The sequence below is a fragment of the Limulus polyphemus genome, unplaced genomic scaffold, assembly GCF_000517525.1.
Source record: "Limulus polyphemus unplaced genomic scaffold, Limulus_polyphemus-2.1.2 Scaffold2708, whole genome shotgun sequence".
Taxonomy (NCBI): Eukaryota; Metazoa; Arthropoda; class Merostomata; order Xiphosura; family Limulidae; genus Limulus; species Limulus polyphemus.
Genome location: NW_013668318.1, coordinates 86,471 through 109,802, shown reverse-complemented (window position 1 = coordinate 109,802; position 23,332 = coordinate 86,471). Strand labels below are relative to the sequence as shown.

The 23,332-nt window shown below is 33.7% G+C and overlaps 1 protein-coding gene across 2 annotated transcripts in view; it reads right to left on the bottom strand.

Annotated features, from left to right (window-relative positions):
- LOC106467695 (EGF domain-specific O-linked N-acetylglucosamine transferase-like) overlaps nt 1-23,332 on the bottom strand; it is a 56,421-nt gene that overhangs the window by 21,334 nt on the left and 11,755 nt on the right. For both annotated transcript variants that reach the window (XM_013928073.2, XM_022395895.1), the window contains exons 3-6: nt 21,747-21,844; nt 11,338-11,437; nt 9,621-9,721; nt 8,834-8,938 (exon numbers count right to left, since the gene is read on the bottom strand). In XM_013928073.2, the coding sequence (XP_013783527.1) occupies nt 8,834-8,938; nt 9,621-9,721; nt 11,338-11,437; nt 21,747-21,844 (404 nt within the window). The remainder of the gene's footprint in view (nt 1-8,833; nt 8,939-9,620; nt 9,722-11,337; nt 11,438-21,746; nt 21,845-23,332) is intronic.

The following is a 23,332-nucleotide window of genomic DNA, read 5'->3' as shown; positions in this document are numbered from 1 at the left end:
AAGTTTAAAAAGTGATTAAACTGGTAATAGAGCCATTAAGTGTGACATCATATCGTCATGATGTAACTAAGTTTAAAAAGTGATTAAACTGGTAATAGAGCCATTAAGTGTGACATCATATCGTCATGATGTAACTAAGTTTAAAAAGTGATTAAACTGGTAATAGAGCCATTAAGCGTGACATCATATCGTCATGATGTAACTAAGTTTAAAAAGTGATTAAACTGGTAATAGAGCCATTGTGAATGTATTGTCATACTTACAATTATGAACTTGTATCCTAAACTAAATTGAATACATAATAATTTTCTTCCTTACAACATAGACTACAATACAGTACACAGTAAAATTAAAAGCATGCATCAAAAATTCCTGTTCCACATACATTAACAAATATAACAAATTAATGTTGCTCTATGTAAATTAATTACAAAATATATTTGAAACTTAACAAATTTTTTTTTGTATGCTCATCATGAAGACCTTTTTGGGCATTCTTATAATTAAAATACAGAACTGATATTTGTTGTCAAAATAACCATGCTTGAGTTTAGTTTTGCATATTTTCTGTCAATATGGGATTTTATTACTTTAATCTTTGGCCATCTGTCCATGTAACATTCAGGTTCATGCAAATGTTATTTATTAGCATGTAGTTCTAATGCAAAATATAATAATAATATAAATTTACATAAGCTGTGAAAACTGATGTTGCATTTGAACACATACATGTACATGTATATTATAATTTTAGCTGTGGCATAGCAGCTCATAGAATGGCTCTGAGCTTTTTTCAAATGAAAACTTTTAGCTCATAGCTCTGTCATCTCTTGACCAATTTGAGATCTAATTACAGTTTTGGTCTCAGGACGTCAAACCCTTTCAATTGATTATTTGACCATGCCCAAGATCTCATAGATTAATCTATTCTAATCCTTTCTAAAAGAACTTCAATTCGAAGGTAGGCTTGGTATTGCTGGCGCACAAAAATATAGCTAATAAGAAGGAATAAAAGGTCTAATATATTAATTTACTCTAATCCTGCCTAAATGAATTTCAAATGCCATAGCTATTGAGGATTCTCTCTTGTTTGAAAATTGATTAGGATTATCCTGATTGAGGTCATCTGAGGCTAAGCATTGTTTAAAAGAAAGTTATGCTAAAGATAAATTTACTTATTTACACTTGGATATCATAAGAGTAGTGAACAGTATGGTCAGCTTCACTCATTGCCATTTTGTATTTATTCACCTTATACAAGCACTACTTGTACTTCAACAATTTCCACAGATAAGGAATTTATGGAAAATCCCGAGTGAAACATTACAAGTTTTATGAATCTAAATACATTTTTTCAAGCAATAATGAAAATAAAGCACGAAGAGACATAATTTCAACGAATATTTGTGTTTTCATAAAATATATATATACCATACTTTTTGCATCTCACATGATTGCCATGTGACTCGGCAAAGTAAACAATGATGGTGAACAGATAGAAACAGTAAAGAATACGATAGCAAAATTTAACATGTGGAGTAATTTTGCATTAAAGAAAAGAAATCTGACAGCATAATTGAAGTGAATGTTGCAATTTGTCATAGTTGCAATGCAGTTGTGAAACATACTTCAAATTTAATGGTGCATATTTGTAGACATTAACCACTGTTGATGAAAACATTATCACGTAAAGTTCAACCCTCAACCAAAAAAGCACTGTGATAGTACCATTGTTTCTACAAGCTCTGGTGAACACAGGTGGAACTCAGTAACCCAACGGACAATCACCGGTATGTTTGGAAATGTGAATATATACAAATCAACATCACAGAGACCAAGTATTATTAGAACTAGAATGGACAGATTCATAATAATAGATCTTACGACTTATTGCACTGTTGAAAGTAAAGAGTTTTGGGAGCTTGTTGCCACTCTAAATCCTAGATACACATTACCCTCAAGAAAGCAGTTTTCAGAAGTAATAGTTCCTAAGCTCTACTAGGAAGTTAAGTATGAAAACTAGGAAAGCCTTAAGACAGCCAATCAGGTATATTCATTGATATAAAGCATCTAACTTACAGTGACACAGAAGTTAAGAAAGTTAATGAAAATATGTACCTAGTAAATAGCATTAATATGTTATTGATACAATGTTATATAATGACCGTGTTAAAAGTATGCATATTTCAATATTTTGATGGTATACAGTACTGTGTAAAAGTGTTAAGACAAAGTCAAAAATTAGATTTCAGGCTACTTTCAAAGAACAATGGAAAGTAAATCACAAGTGAAATATCAAAATATTATTAATCTTCATATTTAGTACAACAGAAACTCAGTGGAAGTGCTTGAGTTCAGCAAACTGTTAATATTTGGCGTGTCCCCCTTTTGCATTAATAACTTTAATAATGTCTTTCAGGCAATGTTGCAACATATTTCATCAAAGTGTTCTTTGGGATTTTTTTCCAAGTGTCTCTAATACATTCCCATAAAAGTTCTTTGGAAGTAACTTTTGATTTGTCAAGTTTTTGATATATCAAATCCCAGATCTGCTGAACTGGGTTGAGGTCGGGCCATTGCATCATCTGAATTACTCCAGCAGCTACTTTCTTAACTAAGTACTTTCTGCATAGGTTGGTTGAGTGTTTAGGGTGATTATTTTCTTGGTAGTAGAATCCTTTACCGATAATACACAAACCACTGGGTATACCATGATGGATCAGTACCTGATGGTACTTGCGCTGGTCCATTATTCCATCTATTTACCAATAATACACAAACCACTGGGTATACCATGATGGATCAGTATATGATGATACTTGTGCTGGTCCATTATTCCATCTATTTTCCAATAATACACAAACCACTGGGTACATCATGATGGATCGGTATATAATGGTAGTTGCGTTGGTCCATTATTCCATCTATTTTGCAAATATTTCCTGTCGCCTCAGTAGAAAAACACCCATAAACCTCACACTACCTCCCCAATGTTTCTTGGTAGGTGCTATGCATTGAGGTAAGTATCTTTAACCTTTTGTCTGCCAGATGTACAACCTACGCTTTGAACAAAATATTTCAAATATGAACTAATTCATTCATAATGCCCTTTTACAATAATCAACAATCCAGTTTTTGTACTTTTTAGCAAGTTTCAATCTCTTGACAATACTTGGAAATCAAAGTAAAGGTTTTTTAAAGTCTACACGACCAAATATTCCATGCTTGAGATCAGTGGCAGTCTTCCTTCTGTCCAGAAGGCTGCATAAACGAAGATACTTAACATCAGTATCATATAGTTTAGGTATTCTACCTCTTCCTTTCCTATTTTCAAAGTTACCTGTCTCAATTTCACAATCTAGGGTGTACTTGACAGTGTTTGGGGAGCATTTCAAATCTGCAGCAATTTGTCAGAGTCCAACTAGCGTCATGTAAAGCTTTTATGTGAATTCTCTGCTCTACTGACAATTTTCTATGCTTTTTGGGCTGTGGCATGACTACAAAACTTAATACATAGTGTTAAACACTGTTTTCATCAAGGTTTATTCATGGAGTGCTATTTAATTGATTTCTTCTAGCATATACAGGTACCATATGCCAACTCCTTGCCAGCTTCTTTCTATATAGTTCAGGTACTGCATGGGGTACCATGACTGTCATTTCAGACCCTACATTTGATCAGTATGTTCATTCAAGTGGAACCCCTATGAAATGCCGTTGGCACAAGTATATAAGAATTCTAAAGAATGATAACTATTCTCACCCTGGCTCATTGAACTGTCAACGGGGATCAACGAAGCATTACAATAGTGTTGAAATTTACAAAATATCTGGCAAAGGATATTGCAGCAACCCTAAAATACTTGAAAGACATTACTGTAATGTTATGTAGTGAATCATCTCTTACGGTATCATTTCATGCCATTGCATTACTGGTTTACCAACAGTATCCTTCTGCTAAACGAAGGTAACTCCACAATTATATTAGAAATGAAACATATCATGATGACAGATCTTGTTGATAGGTACTCTGATATGACTAATATCTTAAATGTTGCATCTGCTGTTGACCCATGCTATAAACTGCTATCTTATCTGGAAAATGAAGTAACAGTATATACCTATCTCACAGAAGAAACTGTTAGAGTATCCACTACAATGTCCAGATAGGTAACAGTAAAATCTGAAAAACAAGATGGCCCAGTGTCTTATCCAAGGAATGAACTACTATCAGGTGCCACAGATACTCCTCCATTACCAACCTTATTTTATGACACAGACACCAAAAGCAATCCAGACAGCTATACTGGCAATGTCACTAAGTCTGAATCTGACTATCTTACATGATCTCTTGGGGGACATGTTTGCTATGCATGTAGAGCCTGCTAAGTCAATTCTGGAGTTGGCACAAATGGAAGTAATTCAGTACAAAAGTGAATCCCTAATAAGCCTTAAAAGTAACCCACTTAACCCTTCCATTACAGACTGGATGGAATCCACCCAGCTCATAACCATGAAAGTATCCATAAGATTAATTGTACTATGATTTTTGATAATGTATGCACATCTTTACAAAATTTTTTCAGATTATTGGTAAATATTACAAGGTTTTCGTACACAAAATATCAGATTTTCAAATTAAAGATTTTCTCATAAACCTTTTTCTTTAGTATACACTATGGGAAATTCTGGATATTTTTTATATTTCCTTGTAGAATTAAGAATATAATGTATATTCATGTATAATGTATAATAATTGAAATGTGACTATATTTTACAAAATACTAGTCCACTAAAACATAGCCAAGACAGGTCACTTTGTAAAGACTAAAGGTCAGTTATATATTATTGGATAAAGTGACAGGAGTGCATGTGCGCTGCGTCATTGTAACTTCTGTATTGTTAGACAGGCATGGCTGGAAGGTCAATATAATAAAAATAATAAATGTATAATGTTATGAGATTTAAGCTATTTAGATTAAACATTTTTATTTTCATGTTATAAGTTGTATTCATTCTAGAGCAAAGAAAGCATAATTTATATTTTCGTAATTATTTATTAAGGTTACTAAATCGGTCGAATCGAACCAACCCGTACAGAAATACAGTAGTGAAAATAACAAATAAAATATAAAGTTTTTTCATGTGAAATTTGAAAATGTTCTAATGCATTAAAGTATTTTTAATCTTAAAATCAAAATTGCTTTGTGTGTTGAATAGTCAACATTCGGATACACGGGAGACATTTTCTCTAGGCATCTTGTCTCCTCTATTTAATACACCACCCCTTAGAAAAGTAGGAAATTAAACATAAATTACTCACTATAAAATTGTCATTGCTCCGACAAAACATATTATTTATAGTCTTCAATTTTGTTTGGTTACAGAGCTATCGAATAGAAAATCAAACCCCTCCTGCCACACCCATCACATCCTCTCTTTCAGAATTTGTTAATAGTTCTCTCTCTTATGTTTAATTATATATATAACCAATACAAAGAAAAAAGAAAATTGATTAAGTATTTTATTTCTTTTCATGTTTATTCTTTATGTATTATTATCAAAGTAATTAAAATGTAAAAATAGGGATCCTTTTAGGTTAGTTAAGATTAGATTAGGTAAAATAAATAATAATAATATAATAAAAATGTTTCACGAGGCACACACGCGAGCAGCTCGTAGTAGCTTGTGGGTAACGTAATTTGTCAGCATAACGTGAGCTGCATGTTCCCCAAGTGATTTACAATTTATAATGGCACAGATAGTAGTTAAACATGGTTCAAAGGGCAATCAGACAATAAAATTTAATTATAAATAGACATATATTGTTGGAAATTTAGAGCTACTTACAACAAACTAATTTAGTTTCATGTTACAATTTGATGTCATTCTAGTTAGAAAAAAAAAGGGTAATTTAGATTTATTTTGGTTATGAGGTCAGTCGAATTGACCAATTTCATTTTGAGATAGGGTAGAGAAAATAACACAAATTATAAAGATTTACTGAAACAAAAACGTTTGAAATGCATTTGTGAGGTTTAGGGGTTACATAAAGGAAATTTTAGATTTTTGAAATGAGGAAAAGTATTTTTAATTTTAACATACAAATTATTTTGCACACAGACTATTCAAAACAAATACTCAATATATTCTTGGACAAATATTTATTTTATTAAAAATACTTCACTAAAAAATGATTTTTTGTATGTGAAAGTCTTATAATATTAACCAAAAGGCTGCCACATTTTGTAAAGATATACACACTAGATTGAAAGTTAGCTTTATTAAATCTATAAAGACTTTAAACGAGTACAAAGAGGTCACGTGGTCGGTCAAATTGACCAAGGCTGTGTTGAGAGAGTTAAAGACATCAGCCACACTGGTTTTTCCTACGTTTCACTTTAATTTCAGTTGAAATAATGAAAGATGCAACAAAGAAGGTCAGTGTGAGTTTAAGTAGAGAGGAAATTTTTGAAAACTTAAAATACATCATTTGCCAAAGAAATGATTCGAAGGAACGGAGAACTACATCTTCCTATGATGGAAGACAAAAGTTGTAGAAATGAAGACATATTCAGAAGGATAAAGAGAGTGCACTTCAATGCATAATTTGTGTACCACTGCAACAATGTGTGTAATAAAAGTTACCTGTTAAGTAAAACACTCGAAAGGATTCAGAATGACAATTTGCCAAGAAGAAACAGTCTTGTTTGTTGAGTGCCAGGAAATGACACCTAAACAAACTAAGAGAAGAAAGACCAACTGTAATTCTTGTAAGAAGCAGAATGACTTTCACTGTATTTAAAATAAAACAAACTGTTTAATGAAACAGGTGCCAACAACAAACCTGTAAAATCTCATTCAGCAGTTAATTAAAAAAAATGCTTATGCCATCAAATTACTACTTTGCTACTAAAACATCACAGAAACATACATTGTGATAAACCAGTTATGAATATTTTCTCTGAGAGTTTGTCAGACACAACTCTTTGGATATGTTTCCCTTCTTCAAACAAAGATGACAAATAGTTGTCAAACATGTAATTGATTCTATCACACAAAAACATTCCAAACAATTCTTAAAATGAGTGATATAACATTCATAATTACTTTAAATAGCACAGGTATAACATTAAAAATTAACAAAGAATGTTGAATCATTGCAGAGTAAAATTAACTTTATCACATTCAATGATGGTGGCATAGAACACTGCTGAAACATGTATGAATATTTTTAGAGCTGTGCCCTATTTTTAATAAAGTTAATTTTACTTGGTAACAATTCAGTGTTGTGTGTTTATTTTTATTATTGAACCAACAATATTTTGAATCTGCAAAATGCCAATTCCACATCTTCAGTTTCTGTCCTTATCACATTTATTTGTCACTGCATTATAGCTCTCCCCACAAAAAAACAACAACAACAAATAAACAGAAATCTATGTCCCAAGAAAAATTGGGTTAAGTAGGTGTAATTCTTATTTTTTCATTCTTTTTATTAAACATTATTACACTGTACTGTACATCATTATGAAAATGGAGAATGTTTTTACGTATTCTATCAAATCAAATATTGAGTTACTTTCAGCTTTTTCTTTGTTCCATATCTGCATTGTTTATGTCTTTCTTGTAGTGTATTTCCTTTCCATGAGGCCTATAGGTCTTCAATGTGGTATTCAGTTTTTGGATTCAACTGATGGTCAAGAAGTACCTACAGAATATGGTGGAGAGAGTAGGCTGAGCCATGTTGTTGTTGTTTCTCCACAAGACATGGATGTGGTATTCAGTTTTTGGATTCAACTGATGGTCAAGCACCTACAGAATATGGTGGAGAGAGTAGGCTGAGCCATGTTGTTGTTGTTTCTCCATAAGACATGGATGTGGTATTCAGTTTTTGGATTCAACTGTTGGTCAAGAAGCACCTACAGAATATGGTGGAGAGAGCAGGCTGAGCCATGTTGTTGTTTCTCCATAGGACATTTGCTACAGATTTTATGACACTGTTGTTCAAAATACCTCAATTTTTGAGGTTACTGATGGTGATGATCGTAAACTGAAGATAAGATTGATGGCATTTATATGTGATACAGTACATTTTGTGGTCTTGGTTTAATATTTAATGTTGATGACTCAAGTTGATGGCAAGCATATGGCAGTGCAACCACACAGCAGAGGCAAACTCAATTAGCAAAATGCTCTGCATTCCCCAACTCTATTACACTGTTGTCAAACATTTGCTGCTTTGTACTTTATTACAAACAGATACATACATCAGAAAGTTTATAAGAAATAGTTTGATTAGTGTAGTAATAATATAATTCATAAGTAATCATAACCATATTTTTGACATACATGTTCAACAACTGAATAGTGTAAAGATGTTTGTAAATTGTCATAAAATGCTGCATACCTTTCTCTAAAGAGTAATGCCATTTATTGAATAAATGAACACTTCCCACCAGCACATGTTCAAAGAAATCATGCTGGTATAGCTTTAATCTTGTATATTTTTTAAAGTTTTTGCCACCGTGCCAAACAGGGTGGAAATTAGTTGAGCCACACATGAAAACCTAACACTTGTGGTGAAAGATTAATGGGAACAGTTCAAATTTCTTCCTCTTTCTTGATACAGCATGTCAAAGTTAACTGAATATGCTTCTTTCCAACATTAGAATGAAGTGGTAAAGTATGTATTACTAAATTAATAACTTTAAGAATTTAGAAGTTTTTAGAAAACAATAAATAGTTTCATTTTAGTTCCAACTATCTAATATAAATAGTTTTCATTTGAAGAAGAGAAAAAAACAAAGAAATTAAATAACATAGCAAATACCATGACTGTAGAGGGCTTTTATGGTGTCCCTCATTCTTCAATCTTTTTTTATCTAATGTGCAATGACCTCCTACTTGACCCTCACCAATCACATCTTCTCTGTACCTGAAAAAGTGTATCTGAAAATATAAGAATCAAAAACAAAAAACAAAACAAAACAGGTTGTTAAAACGTCCAATGGAAACGCTTCAGATTAAAATTTATCTTGCTATTCAGTTACAATAGAACATTACAATGGTTTTGTTTGTATGTCTAAAAAACGTCTTCAATAAAGTCCTTACACCTGTCTTCTAGAATGAATCTGACATTTTAGCAAGAGAAACCTTTCAAGCTTATTCTGCATTTAAGAGAAAAAACTCAACTCATACTGGATTAAAAAATTTTTTTATCATATTTTCTAACTGACAGTTCAATAGCATCATGATTATTTTAAAAATATATCCAAGTGTTAATCTTTAATTATTCTTTTTTAATTTGTATATTCCTCAATTAAAAACTTTAATTAATCAAAGTCATGCATAAGAAACAAATGATTTGTCAAAAGTTAAAAATTTAAATACATCTTAAAAACTATCAAATTTTGGCAAAAGATATTTCATGATCAGGTTGTCTAAAAATTTTCATCCTCTAGGATCAGTAATATTCTTCAATTACACTAACCATTCCAACTTTATGTATTGTTTTATTTTCTTTATTGCTCAATAACCAAAAGATGACCACCATAAGAGCTCATCTTTTTTTTTGATTAAAACATTATAGATCTAAAAGTAATTATATGTACAAATACCTCATTGGTTCAGGCATATCTAAAAGCTTATTAAAGTCAAACATAATATTTTTTGCTCGGCAGAACCGTGTGTAAGTTGTACATTCCAACAAAGAATCTCCCTGAAAAAACAAACAAACAACTTAAAACATAAGCTAGAAAGTGGAAAGTCTTCTGATATTTACATTCTGAATGGGATAATTATATGCACTATCCAAGAACTTAGTAAAGAGAACAAAATTTTGGGCTGATCACAAAAACAACAATAGAGACCCATAAAAAACAATTGTTTTTAACTTATAGATTTTACACTGCTTAATAAATTGGAAGGCACTCATTTACAGGAATTGTGATCAACAATATTAATTTTATAAAAATGTTTAACCAGGCCCATTTAATCGTTTTATCTTCAACTTTACATTGAATTTGATCTCACTGTTGTAGTATCAAGTGCCTAAATGAAATACATGTAAACTTGCTGCAGTCTATGTGATCATGTGATTAATGATGTATTATATAGTTAATAACTCATGGTTCTTATATTTAAAGGTGTATATGACAATGTATAAAAGTAGTATTCAAGAGTGCATATAGCAATGTGTAAAGTGTTTAAGGGAATATACAGCAGAAGTTGTTTTTACTTTTGTTTAAATTTAGCAGTCATCCATGTTAATTCTTCAGAATGAACATAGTTGATAAAGACAAGGGAAGCTAGTGATAACACTATTACACTGATGCAGTTTAAGCAATCACATAGTGAATTAACTGAAGTAGGAAAAGTAATGATAACAGATTTATTCTTAGTTTGGAAAGCAGACAGAAAGATTAGTGTATTCCTTTTAGACACAATATTAAATACATTTAGTTGTTAAGCATAACTACTGTCAGTAAAAGGAATAACAACTTAAAGAAGTAATTAATTTAACATTACAAAATAAAATGTCCTGGACAAATAGTCTCTACAGTTTTTCTCATCTTGAAATGTATGAATTGGTATTATGAAAATTCTTAAGAGAAAATTGATTTTAAACAACAAAATTCCAAATCCTCTCATTGATGCTTTAAAAAGAATAGAAAAATATCTAACATTTTCCATAATTTCATTAAACTTACACTGGTATTTTATATATCAACATGTTTATGTTATGATTTTGTTAACTCTTTCAATGCCCAAAGACATATTCCCAGTCTGAATCTTACAAATAATTATAAACAGTCTTGATATTTTCTGTTTGACTAAATAAAAGTGATCAAGTAGATCACATGTAAAAAACTAATCAAACAATTGATTGTACTCTCCTTCCACAATCTGAAGTTACTTAGAACGTAAATTTAACTTTATAAATGATTTTTGTGCAATATAAACCATTTATCAAGCCACAATAGTGCGTAATATAGCTAGATGTTTATTATAAGGAATAGTAAGTAACCCAAAAAAAAGACTTGACAATGAAATAACAAGTATCCTGGAAAACAGGCTTTACAATAAAATACTAAGTATTCTGAGAAACAGATTTTACAATGAAAATCAGTTAACATGATAAGCAAACCATTTATAGAGTTCGTCCTAACAATAAAAATGGCTATAATGAAATACACTGGTTTTAATAAATTTTGTGAAAACTTTGTATTATTTTAATGTGATAAAAGGACATTGCCAAAGAAAAGACTAGCTTTCTGTGGCATTCCCTAAAAATATGTTTATTTAAATATGTTAGCTGTAACAAAACATGCTTACCTCATTGCATAAAACCTTCATTTCTTGTTTCCTTTCTTTGATGTACCCAAAATCCCCTTGTTTAAAAAACATTTCCTTTTGTTCTTTTTTACTCTTTACCCTGTAAAATAAATTGTGAGCTTCATATTATATCTATCTATACCCATCAAACTATACCTGCATATATAAAATTACTGCTAGTAAAAAATATCTAGACATATTCTCATAAAGAAGGAAGACTTTGTGATCACTTTTATAATATACTGTAGAATTGCTTCTGTTGTGAAGTTATCATTTTCCTAATCTGAAAATGTATTTCCACACTTACTTACCTTCACTGACACTTATAGCTATTTCTTGATCTTCATCTTTGCCATCCAAACATTGTGTTCGCTTGCTCCAGTCTTTTATACCCCACTCGACTGCCCTCGGCAAGTTCTAATTTGCAAAACTTTACACCAGCTCTCTATGCAGGTACTGTATATAAGTACTGAATGCAGACAATATAATCACTTTTTTCAAGACTTACCCATCCCAGTCACAAACAATGGCTCTTAGTGGAGAGGAAGGAAGGGAGAGTGTCAGCAAAGTGAGTATGTTTCAAAATACATTTTAAGATTAGGAAAATGATAACTTCCAAAACATGCATATCTCTGCTGACACTTATAGCTAGAACCCCACACTGAGGGCCAGTGAGGGTGTAGGTCATACATAAAGTGTCTGCACAGAACAAAGGTGTACCACCAGAAATGGTACCCAAGCGGAGAAAACCACGCTACATCCAGAACAGGTATGATCATCACCCAGAACTAAGGAAAAGTGAAAGGGTGGAATATTACACAAGTAAGCATGATGGGTCAGCCCCAATCATGCAGCTGAGGTTCCACAATGCTGGGCTGGATTTCCCCAAATCCCACTTTGGTGGCCAGGACAGTGGGACTGCAAATCTAGACAAACCTTTGTGATAGGATCCCCACCAGAAGCCATGGAATGATGCATTTTGAACTACCAGATTTATGAAAGAAAGAAAGCAACAACAAAGTTTACGATCCTTCTGATCAACCTGAAGAAGTCCAAAAGGCAACACCGCAGACTTGAATTGACAGGATCATATATGCCATACTCCACCCAAGGTCCAGAACTCATCTGGTCTGGATTTACGAACAGTCATCTTCACTCCCCAACCAAGTGGGCAAGGAGAATTCCACTTACCCATGGAATTATGGGGAGGATGTGGAACACTTTTCCACCAAGGTCCTAAGATGGAACCGCATTTCGTTCGGATTTACGAAGAAATAGTGAACCCCCTGTATGAACAACCTAAGATAGTGTTCATAAGAGGGTCCAAGCACACCACCACTGGATAGCTAAGGATCAAATCTGAACTGGTTTTACGAGTAGGCTCCCACATAGGTTGGTCCTGCTCCTACCAACATCTGGGAAAAACTTCCAGGGACCTGGATAGGAGGGTCCCCAACTTCACCCTCTACTCCGAGTGGAGAAAACTCAACATTCTGAAGGAAAATCCTCTGTCCACCACCCCAGCAACTGGGAACTGGGTGTGGTAAAGACTCCCTAGCTCTACTAGTAGAATTAGAGGGAGGACTTGTGCAGTGGAGAGTCCCAAAGAACAGATCTCCGGAGACAGTACAACAGGTGAACCACGTTCCCCAAGTTTTAAAAGCAAACTGATCTTGACTGATTTAACTTGAGGATCAGCAGGGACTGGCAAAATCCCCTTTAACTTTACTCATGATAGTCCATGAGTAGAGGTCCATTGGATTTGTATTGTGAGATAATACTACCATTCAGAATTGCAACCATCCAGGGCTCGTTGCAACCATGAACCAATATAAATGTTGCTAGTGCAGAATTGAAAAAAATACAAGCACACCTGACTGGGCAACACTTGCCATTTAGTGGAATCCAAAGGAAATAAAGAGGGACCCTAGAAGAAAAAACTGTTAATCAGGTAAGAGAGTGACACATCTTATTAAAATCTAGCAGAGGTAGTCAACACAGCCATGGGGGAAAAGGCAAAATCCCATAGAAGATGAAACTGCCAGATCATGGAGGTAATGAGATAGAAAAGTGTCAGGAGAAGTCCACATACCAGCCTGCAAAATCTCTCTCACAGAACAGTTCATAAGAGCAGCCAATGACATTGACAGATGCCAAATCTGTTGAGAAGTGACGTGGAACATATTTTAATCTTTAACAGATAACCCCAAATAAGCTATAGGTATGAACTTCTTAAGGCCCCTGGGTAATGTAATGGGTGATAAATCCAGGGACATCACAGGATCCCAATGAATAAAAGCCGGTTCTTAGGGCCCCTGAACAGTCCTGTACAAGCCACAGAACATTGAAGTGCTCTGACTGGACACAACAAACGATCCGGGTATGATCAATTGTCCTGTTAAATGAATAGGAGAAAAGGATTTATTCCCATCTCCAGCAGTGAGTATGTTTGGCAGAAAGGATCTGTCTGGATAGAGCAAAACATAGGTGGAATGATAGAGAGTCTGCTGAACAGGGACGGCAAATAAATCAGAACAGCAGCATCCAGACACTAACAATAATAAAAATATACCTTGAGGGAAAGGTGTTACAAAGAACAGGGGTTCATAGGATTGAAGGTTTTAAGTGAAAATGCATATAAAACAACTCCAAAGTCCCAATGAGGCAATTGAAAAAATCGTTTGGGTTGAAGAATATGAAAGGATCTTAAGATGAGATAGCACAGGTGAGTCAAAAACCTTCTTATATGTAGAATAGTGAAAGGGAGCAGCTAAGAATACCATATATAGAAGAACCCAAACCTCTCTCAAAAATCCACGTCAAAAAACATGAAACTATGGAGACTGTTGGATGAAGTGGATTAAAGGCTCACTCAAGACACCACTGACGAAATGTAGTCCATTTCTGTTGGTAGACTGCCATAGTAGGTCGGCAGAAAATTTTAGTCAAATAAATGGAAACTCTAGAAGTTAAATCCCTATGTTGGACAAAGGGCCGCATAACTTCCATGGATGAAGCTAGAGTCGAATGTTTGGGCATTGAATGTTGGACCTAGGTTATCTCAACAAGGATGAGTAAAGAGGTAGTGGTGGACATTCCTGGAGCAACTGAAGAAGAGGAAACCATGTCTTAGCAGGCCAAAAGGGTGCTATCAAGAGAACCTGACATGGGGTGGAACAAATCATAGACAAGACTCTGGGTAAGAGACGAACAGGAGGAAAGGCATACAAATGTAATCCTGCCCAGTCCTGACAGAAAGCATCTATTGCCAGAGCTCGTGGATGTGGAACTGGAGACCAGAACTGTAGGCAAGCATTCTAATGGGTTGCATAGGCATCAATCATTGGAGATCTGAACTGAGAACAAATCCATTGAAAGACCTCCTGATGTAACATCCATTCTGGTGGAAGAATCTGATGAGGTTGAGAAAGATGATCTGCTATCAAATTCATAACCTCTGGCACATCACAGGCCAAAAGATGGATGTTGTGGGAATGAGCCCAAAAATAAGACCCAAAGCCTGAAAACCAAGATCTCGAGAATGAGTACCTCCCGTATGAGAGAGATATAAAACCAGTGTGGAGTTGTCTGAATGGATCATGACAATATTGCCATTCAAGAGAGGAAGGCCTGGAATCATTGCTATATGTACTGCAAAAAGTTCAAGAATGTTGATATGCAGGCTAGATTCGTAATCAGTCCAAATACCCTGGAATTCCTGCTCCAGAAGAAAAGCACCTGAAGAGATGGATTTCCAGATGAGGAGGTGGTATCTGGACTCCAATATTCATGTTCTGGTTAAGCCACTGCTTGAGATGTTCTCCAGCCAAGAGACTGCTTGATCCAAAGGATCGGTGTGCATGAGACACTGGTCGCAAAGTGACCACTGAAGGGATCACACATGGGCCTGACCCAATGACATGAGGGATTCTTCACAGTGGGAGAAGGTGACATAAGCAAATGCCTGATAATCCATTCCATAGTGTGAAGTCCAAGTGGAGATGGTTGAGCTCAACTCAAACACCCCGAGATGTACCATGTATTGAGAAAGAGATTGAGATGAGACAGATCGATGACAGGATGCCAATCTTCAGTTTTAATGGACCAGCGCCATCCAGATCTGTTTAAAGATCCCTGAGAATACGGACAGAACCGATTATGTGAACCAATAGGATGAGGTGTTGAAGATGGGGAGGCCATGAAATGCGAATTGTTGATCCTCCAAAATTACCTGTTGGAGTAGAAGAAAGGTGAGCCACCAATGAAGATAAAAAAGACTGTAAACATGCCAAATCAATCAGGCTTCGAAAGTTTCAGGGACTCCAGCAAACTGGTAAGGCCGAAGAAAAAGCGCTTCACAGAAATCACGAAGAGTAGTGGATGGCAAAATAATACCTTCCAACAAAGCATCTCAAATTCCAACCTATCAATCCTAACCACAGACTGATCAAAACACCAAGGCAAGGCCTGAAGAGGACAAACAAACCATAGGGGTAACCAGTAAGGGTCCCAGTTCATCATCAAATTGATGAGGACAGCATTGATATGCTTGTGACAGAAAGGGAAGAGAAGTATCACAATACAGTAGTAAGAGTCAAACGAAACCGTGAAAGTTAAGAGGATAACAGATTGTAACCTGGAACCCCATAGATCCAACCAGTGAGTGGCCAAATATACCTAAACCGGACAATAAGCCAAAGCATGTTGTTCTGATAAGCGAAGAAGGCAAGGTATAGCAATACTCTCTCGTAATTGCATTGCAAACCTCCAGGCACACATGGCAATATCACAGGAAGGAAGAAAACTAAGTAACCCCCCCAAGATCTATCTGACAACAAAGCAGGGGGTAGACTCAACAGAACAGGTTGCTCAACAGCAACAGGGTTAATCCCCAAAACTTCACAAACTTCTGTAACTAACTACAGAAAAAGGGGCAGAAGATGGCTGATCAGATGAGCCTTCAGCAGAAACAGTCCCAGTGAAAGAAGGAGCAGAAAACAGTGTCTAAATTCTCTCTAGTATATTCAGATTCATGATAAAAAGCCAACTCTGAACCCCCAGGCCACATAAAGGACTCCACTTGCCCTGAATCCGGTTATGGACAGCCTCCACTGAGAATGGACCCCACCCCTATCACCAGACAACAAAGGAGGAAAAGACAAAGTCTGGTTAGCCTCTGTGCTAGAAACCATTATACAGGAGTTTATACCCACAAATTATTTTTTTTAACTGCAGAAGAAAACCAATGAAATATTGGCAACTGGAAAACAAACAAAAAGAACACCATACTACTGTCAAAATTTTTACAGAAGAAAATGCAAAGCACAAAACATGACTCCTAGCACTAGCACTTTGTCAAGAAAAAGCGATTATATTGTCTGTATACAGTGCTTATATACAGTACCTGCATAGAGGGCGTGTGAGGGCCGGTGTAAAGTTTTGCAAATTAGAATTTGCAGAGGGCAGTTAAGTGGGGTATAAGAGAGTGGAGCAAGTGAACACAATGCTTAGATGGCAAAGATGAAGACTGAGAAATAGCTATAAGTGTCAGAGGAGGTATGTATGTTTTCAAATACATTTTCAGATTAGGAAAATGATAACTTATGAAACTCATTAATTTCATTCCAAAAAGGAAATCCATTGTTTACAACAAAGGGAACAAGAATGGGTGGTCTGTTGGTGAGTGATATAAGACACAATCATTGAAATGAAAGAGGTTTAGTCAAATCCAGACAAGAGGAAGAGAGTGAACTAAAGCATCTCGGACTGGCGGAAGTGCATGGGTCTTTTTATCTGTGGACCATTGTCCTCAAGACTTCAACTGATCAAACTACCCCCCCCCCATCTTTGGAGATGAACATCAGGGAAGAGAAACAATCCAGAAGAGGGAGAGGAATTGGTAAACTCGACTCATGGGGGAAATGTTCAACTACCAGCACATGTAGATGAAAATTCCTTTGAATGCATTTGAGGAGGAGGAGATAATTCTGTGATATGTAACATGGATAGGATAGTTTGTGGTGTAAATAGGGAGAAAAAAATTAGATTATGCTATCAAGGGTTAGCAATGGAGGTCATAACAGACAAACAAAGTGATATAGCAGTGATGCAGTCTTTATTGTGCATAAAGGAGCTAATGATGTAGGGAAGGATGGGTCAGAGGAACTAATTGTTAAATACAAGTAGTTGTTAAAAGCATTTATAGAAAAGGGCCATAACATAATAGTGGGAATGAAGTTAAAAGTAGGTCACTGGGTCTGAATGCCAGGCTTAAGTTAATATGTAAGGACAAGCATATTGACCAGTTAGACTTGTGTTATCAGTTCAATGTGAAAAGGTAGTTTTTTGGAATGGATTACATTTAAATAGACTAGCGGTGGTTTGTTTGTAAGTGCTATTAAATCAGCTTTAAACAAGGACTAGACACTGGTGAGGGTCAGGATAAACTAAATGAAACAAAAAAAAAAAAGAAGTAGAGAAAATCTTAGTGTAAGAATAAAGTACAGAAGTAATTTTAAGGGTAAAGTGTTACTATTGTAATGCTAGAAATATAAGAAATAAAATATATGACTTTATAGTACTGGTCAGAACAGATGATTTTGGTATAATGGAAACAATTAAAACTTAAACACAGAAAATATTAATGACAGAAATTTCTTTGGGTTACAGGTTATTCAAAAAGGGATAGAATGCTAAAGATATGGGGAGGTGATTTTATATGTAAAATATGAGTTACATTCTGTTAAGTTGAGGATATTAAAGATAACAGCAAGAAGATTGAATATATTTGGGATTCTGTTAGAGTATATGGGGAGAGAAGGCTGTTAGTAGGAAATTTTTACAGATCACAAGATCAAATTGATGAAATTAATGAGAAATTACAATGAGATTAAGATTTCAGCTTTTAATGAGTCATAATTATGTAAGAATTTAATTGTAGGCATACAGACTGGGAAATTTTAGAGCCAAACCATAAATGAGGGAAACAGGGTTTTAGAAATTGGTCAGGACCACAAATCAGTCAGGGAACCTATTGAGAACAATGCTATTTTAGATTTATTGTTAACTTCTAATAAGGAAATGGATGATAGGGTAAACTTGGTGCAAGTGATTATTCATTCATCAATAAGATTTGATGTTTTGCTGCATATGGAGATAACAAATAGTGAGATTTGGATTCCAAATTAACAAAAAAGAACTTGATGGGATTTGACAAGAACTATTTTTGTAAAATGGGCAACTGAATTAATTGCAGATAGTGATCAAATATGGAAAAAGATTTTGAATAAATTTGTAAATATTCAAGATAGACACGTTCCTTATTATAAAAACAAAAAAGTTATTGCAAGTAAAAAACCAGGTTGGCTTATAAAAGGTATAAGAAATAAAATTAAAGAAAAGCATCATAAATAAAAGTTTCAATTGACTGCTATGGTAAAGAGGCTTAGAGAATTATGGAAGATTGATAGAGTTGATCAATCAGGTAATCAGGAAATGAAAGAGGATATATGGGAAAAAGAAAGGCTGGCTGAAAATATAAAAATTAACAGTCAGGATATCTTTAAATACATTAAGGGTAAGCAAAATGTTAGTAATGGTTGGTTGGATGTTGGTAAGCACAAAGTTACACAATGGGCTATCTGTGTTGTGCTCACCATGGGTGTGTTAGGAAGGAAGTAGGCCTTTGAAGGATGATAAAGGAAGACTTAAATCTGATGATTATGAGATGGTTGGGTATTAAGTTTTACTTTTTCTTCAGTTTTTAAATGAAGATTTAAACAATATTCCTCATCCTGAACATTTTCTAGATCTAAATAAGATCAAACAAAATAATCACTTTAATACCGAGCTTCTTCATGGAATGGATATTCAGCCATTTGCTACTATTTTTGAAAGTCCTTGAATGGTGGCCAGGTGCTAGAGGATTAGAAATGGGCTCATTTTACTCCTCTTTTAAAGGAAGGTGTAAAAATTGTCCCAGAAATTACAGACCTATTAAATCTTATATCAATGGTTGGAAAAGTCTTTGAAAGTCTGACAAAAGATGCTTTGCAAAGTCCTTTAACAAAGTTTTAAATTATTTTAGATACTCATCATAATTCATTAGAGGAAATTCTTTTGACATTCTTTGAAGATGAGGGTAAGGGTGTGGGTTTGGTGGTTTATCTGGATTTTTCAGAAAACACTTGACAAGGTGCCACATAAAAGGCTAGTTCAGGGATGAGAACAGAAGATGAGAAGCCTGGGGGTATGGGGGGACAGGTGAAGGTTTCTATTACTCATCTAAATGGGGTTTCAACGGGGCATCTTCCTTCATACGTAATGGTGAAAATGGTAGAACTAGGGGACACAAGTATAAATTTTGATATGGTAGAAGTCATCTTCAGCTAAGATGGTTATATTTTTCTAACAGGACTTTGGAATTGGTTGCCTTCAGATGTGGTGGAAGCAGAATATTTAAGGGGTTTTTACAGGAAATCTTGATAAATATTTGAATTATTTTTTGTTCAACTTGGGGCATAGATAGTGGGTATAACAGAATACATGGCCCATCTAACTAATGAATGAATATTTGCTGTAAAATTCTTATCAATGCTATAAGTGTAGCTAACAGTTTCGTTCCTTTAAGTTGCATGCTCAATCCTTTTTTGGAAGCACCTTTTTTCACATCTAAAGTGTTTTTGGTTAGATATCATAACTTTTTATCAATAAACACCAACAAACCACAGCAAATAAGAAAGTGACACACAATAGTAACCAGCATTAACTTTAGGATTACAACCCTATTATTCGAAACAGGCACATATTTTATAGAACCAACCAAATTCTTTAAAATATATGGTGTTAGTTTTTCCTATCTAAAACAGTGTTAATAGCTTCTTTTATAGTAACACCATGGAAACTAGATTAACAGTTTCTTGTCATCACCCACATGCACTAGGTACAGCCATATCAAACATCATTATTCACACTAATTGCTTAAGCTAATATCATGTGATGCTAAATGCTCTTTAATTAAGAGAATATCATAAAATTTAGCCAACTTGTGCTTAAAATTTGGCAATGAATAATAACCATCCACTTGTATGATTCTTTTGAAAAATGAGCTAGAAACTGCTAATTTAGTTTGCTTGGCTTAACCAATACTAATGCATCTGCATGTGCTTTCACCCTAATTTTGCTCCTCTAAATCAGCCATCTTTAATTCAAATGACAAAAACTAAAAACCTTCCACCTTTACTCTTAGTTGAAGCTGTAGTAAAAATTTGAGACTGCTAGCTCACATGATTTTTTTCATAGGCATGCACAAAAATTTTGGTCAAAATTGGTTTTTGTTGCACATGTGGCTTATACTTAGATCAAAGTTGACACCTAATTATAACTTGTAAAAATCTATCAGTGTACCAAAATTGAAAAAAATCCATGAAAGTTAAGTAAGTTTTTCTATCAAATAAAGTTTCCATACTTTCAATGTGATGAAAAAAAAAAGGAAGAAAGTCAATCAAAATTGGAGATTTTATATCTCATGTATTTCTTAATGGATTGCATTGAAATTTGGTATGTGAAGTAAGGGTCCAGTAGAGCACATCATCCTCTCAAAATATATGATAGTTTGTATTACCACAGTCTGAGCTGTAGAAAGTAGAAAATTACTAAACTATAATCCCTGTTAATTGTTTGTTTTGAATTTTGCACAAAGCTACACGAGGGCTATCTGCACCAGCCGTCCCTAATTTAGCAGTGTAAGACTAGAGGGAAAGCAGCTAGTCATCACCTACCACCAACAACTCTTGGGCTACTCTTTTACCACTGAATAGTGGGATTGACCGTTACATTATAATGCTCCCACGGCTGAAAGGGCGAGCATGTTTGGTGTGACGGGGATAAGAACCCGCGACCCTCAGATTGCGAGTCGAGTGCCCTAACCACCTGGCCAACTCCTGTTAATAACACACAGTGTGTCTTGCAGGTTGTTTTAGCTGCCAGACACACTACCGTGTATCTTGATAATTGTTTCTCCAATTATTTTTTGAATGATTTAATTTGTTCATTTCAAACACTTAGTAAAAGTTAACATAAATAAGAATTAGTATATAAAATGAGAAAAGAGGTAGAATGTAACATTCATGAGTTAAAACATTTATGGTTGCAAATCAGAGTTACTTAAACATGTTAGATTAATAAATTTTAATGTTTTCAATTTATAGGATATAACATTTTTCTTTTATTGTTTTACATTAATTTTAGCATTAAGTCATTTTCTTGTTAAATTAAGATACACTACAAGTAAAAATGACATTCCCAGATATTAAAAAAAAAACTGACAGTTTTATCATGTTATCATACAAAAATCAAATTTTAGTACAATTAGACCAAAATGAAAAAAAAACAAAAAAAAAAACACTAACCAGCCTTTGGAATCACCTTGACAAACTGGATCAGAATATTTAGCTTCTTCTGTACATGTTTCTTCATATCCCCAACATACCTTTTTATCTAGATGTTTCTGAATTGGAAGATTATGTTGTTTTATTGACCATTTTCAATTACAATATAACAGTTGTTTACCTAAACATTTTATATTTAATCACATGGTAAGTACTTGTTTAATATACAGTGTCACATTTATCTTTAGGTTTTATTTCAAAAAATGTAGTTTTGGGATCTGGTTTGTATTCTTTACACATTTACACTAATAATTTTGCATCTCTATGAAGTTATAAGAATAAATTATTAGAGTTTGATGTTTAGTAGTGTTTGCTAATCAACTTGTGGACAGGCTAATTGATTGATTACACTTGACTAATCAATTAGCACATGCTCCCTACAGAAGTAAAAACAAACAAAAAAAATGGATGTGGGTGTGCTGCCTTCATAATTTTTTCAACCACTAGATAATTCTAACATGGTATTAATCTTCCCATTTTTATTCAATTTTTTATTTATTAAGTAATTTATGAACTATCCCTGGTTTCATATCAGACCTTTTCTGAAGGTTTCCATTTTGAGGAAAACATTTTTTGTTTAAAAAATATTATGCTACAAGTTGATGATTAAATAATGAAATCACGGTTTACTTTCATTGATAAAAGTAAAAATGTTTTCATTTAAAACACATGGTAATTATAAATAAATAAATAGCTAGTTACACTTTTTATTTATGTACATTGTTTGAATAGGATAAACATAAAATAATATTCAATAAACATTTGAGTAACCTTAAACTTATCTAATTTGATGAAGAATTTTATTTTATTTGGCAAACATGAAAAAAATAAATATTGTGTATACAAATATTAGAACTCTATTAAGAAGTAAAAACACTATAATTTAAAAGAAAAAGAACCAAACATCAACAACATACTTTTATAAAAGCCTTAAGCAATCTCCAGTCATATGTATGTATATGTAAAGTTATACCTGATGATGACAAAACTTTCTCCAAACATTGTACATTTGTTACTATCTTAAACTTTAACCCTTTCATTACAGGCTGGGTGGAATACACCCAGCTTGTAACCATGAAAGTATCCATAAGAGTAATTATACTATGATTTTGATAATGTATGCACACAAAATATTGGGCTTTTAAATTAAGTATTAAGATTTTTTAATTAAAGATTTTCTTGTAAACCTTTTTGTTCAGAGTGCTGACTATACAACATGCAAAGCAATTTTGATTTTAAGATTGAAAATACTTTAATGCAATAGAACATTTTCAAATTTCATATGCAAAATCTTTATAAACTGCAGATAATTATAATATTATTTTTAGAAAAACTTTATATTTTATTTGTTATTTTCACTACTGTATTTCTGTACAGGTTGGTTTAATTTGACCAACTTCTTAATCTCAATAAAAAATATAAATTATGCATTTTTCATTATAGAATGACTACAAATTATAACATGAAAACACAAATGTTTAGTCTGAATAGCTTAAATCTCATAACATTATGCATTTACTTATATTTATTATATTGACCTTCCAGCC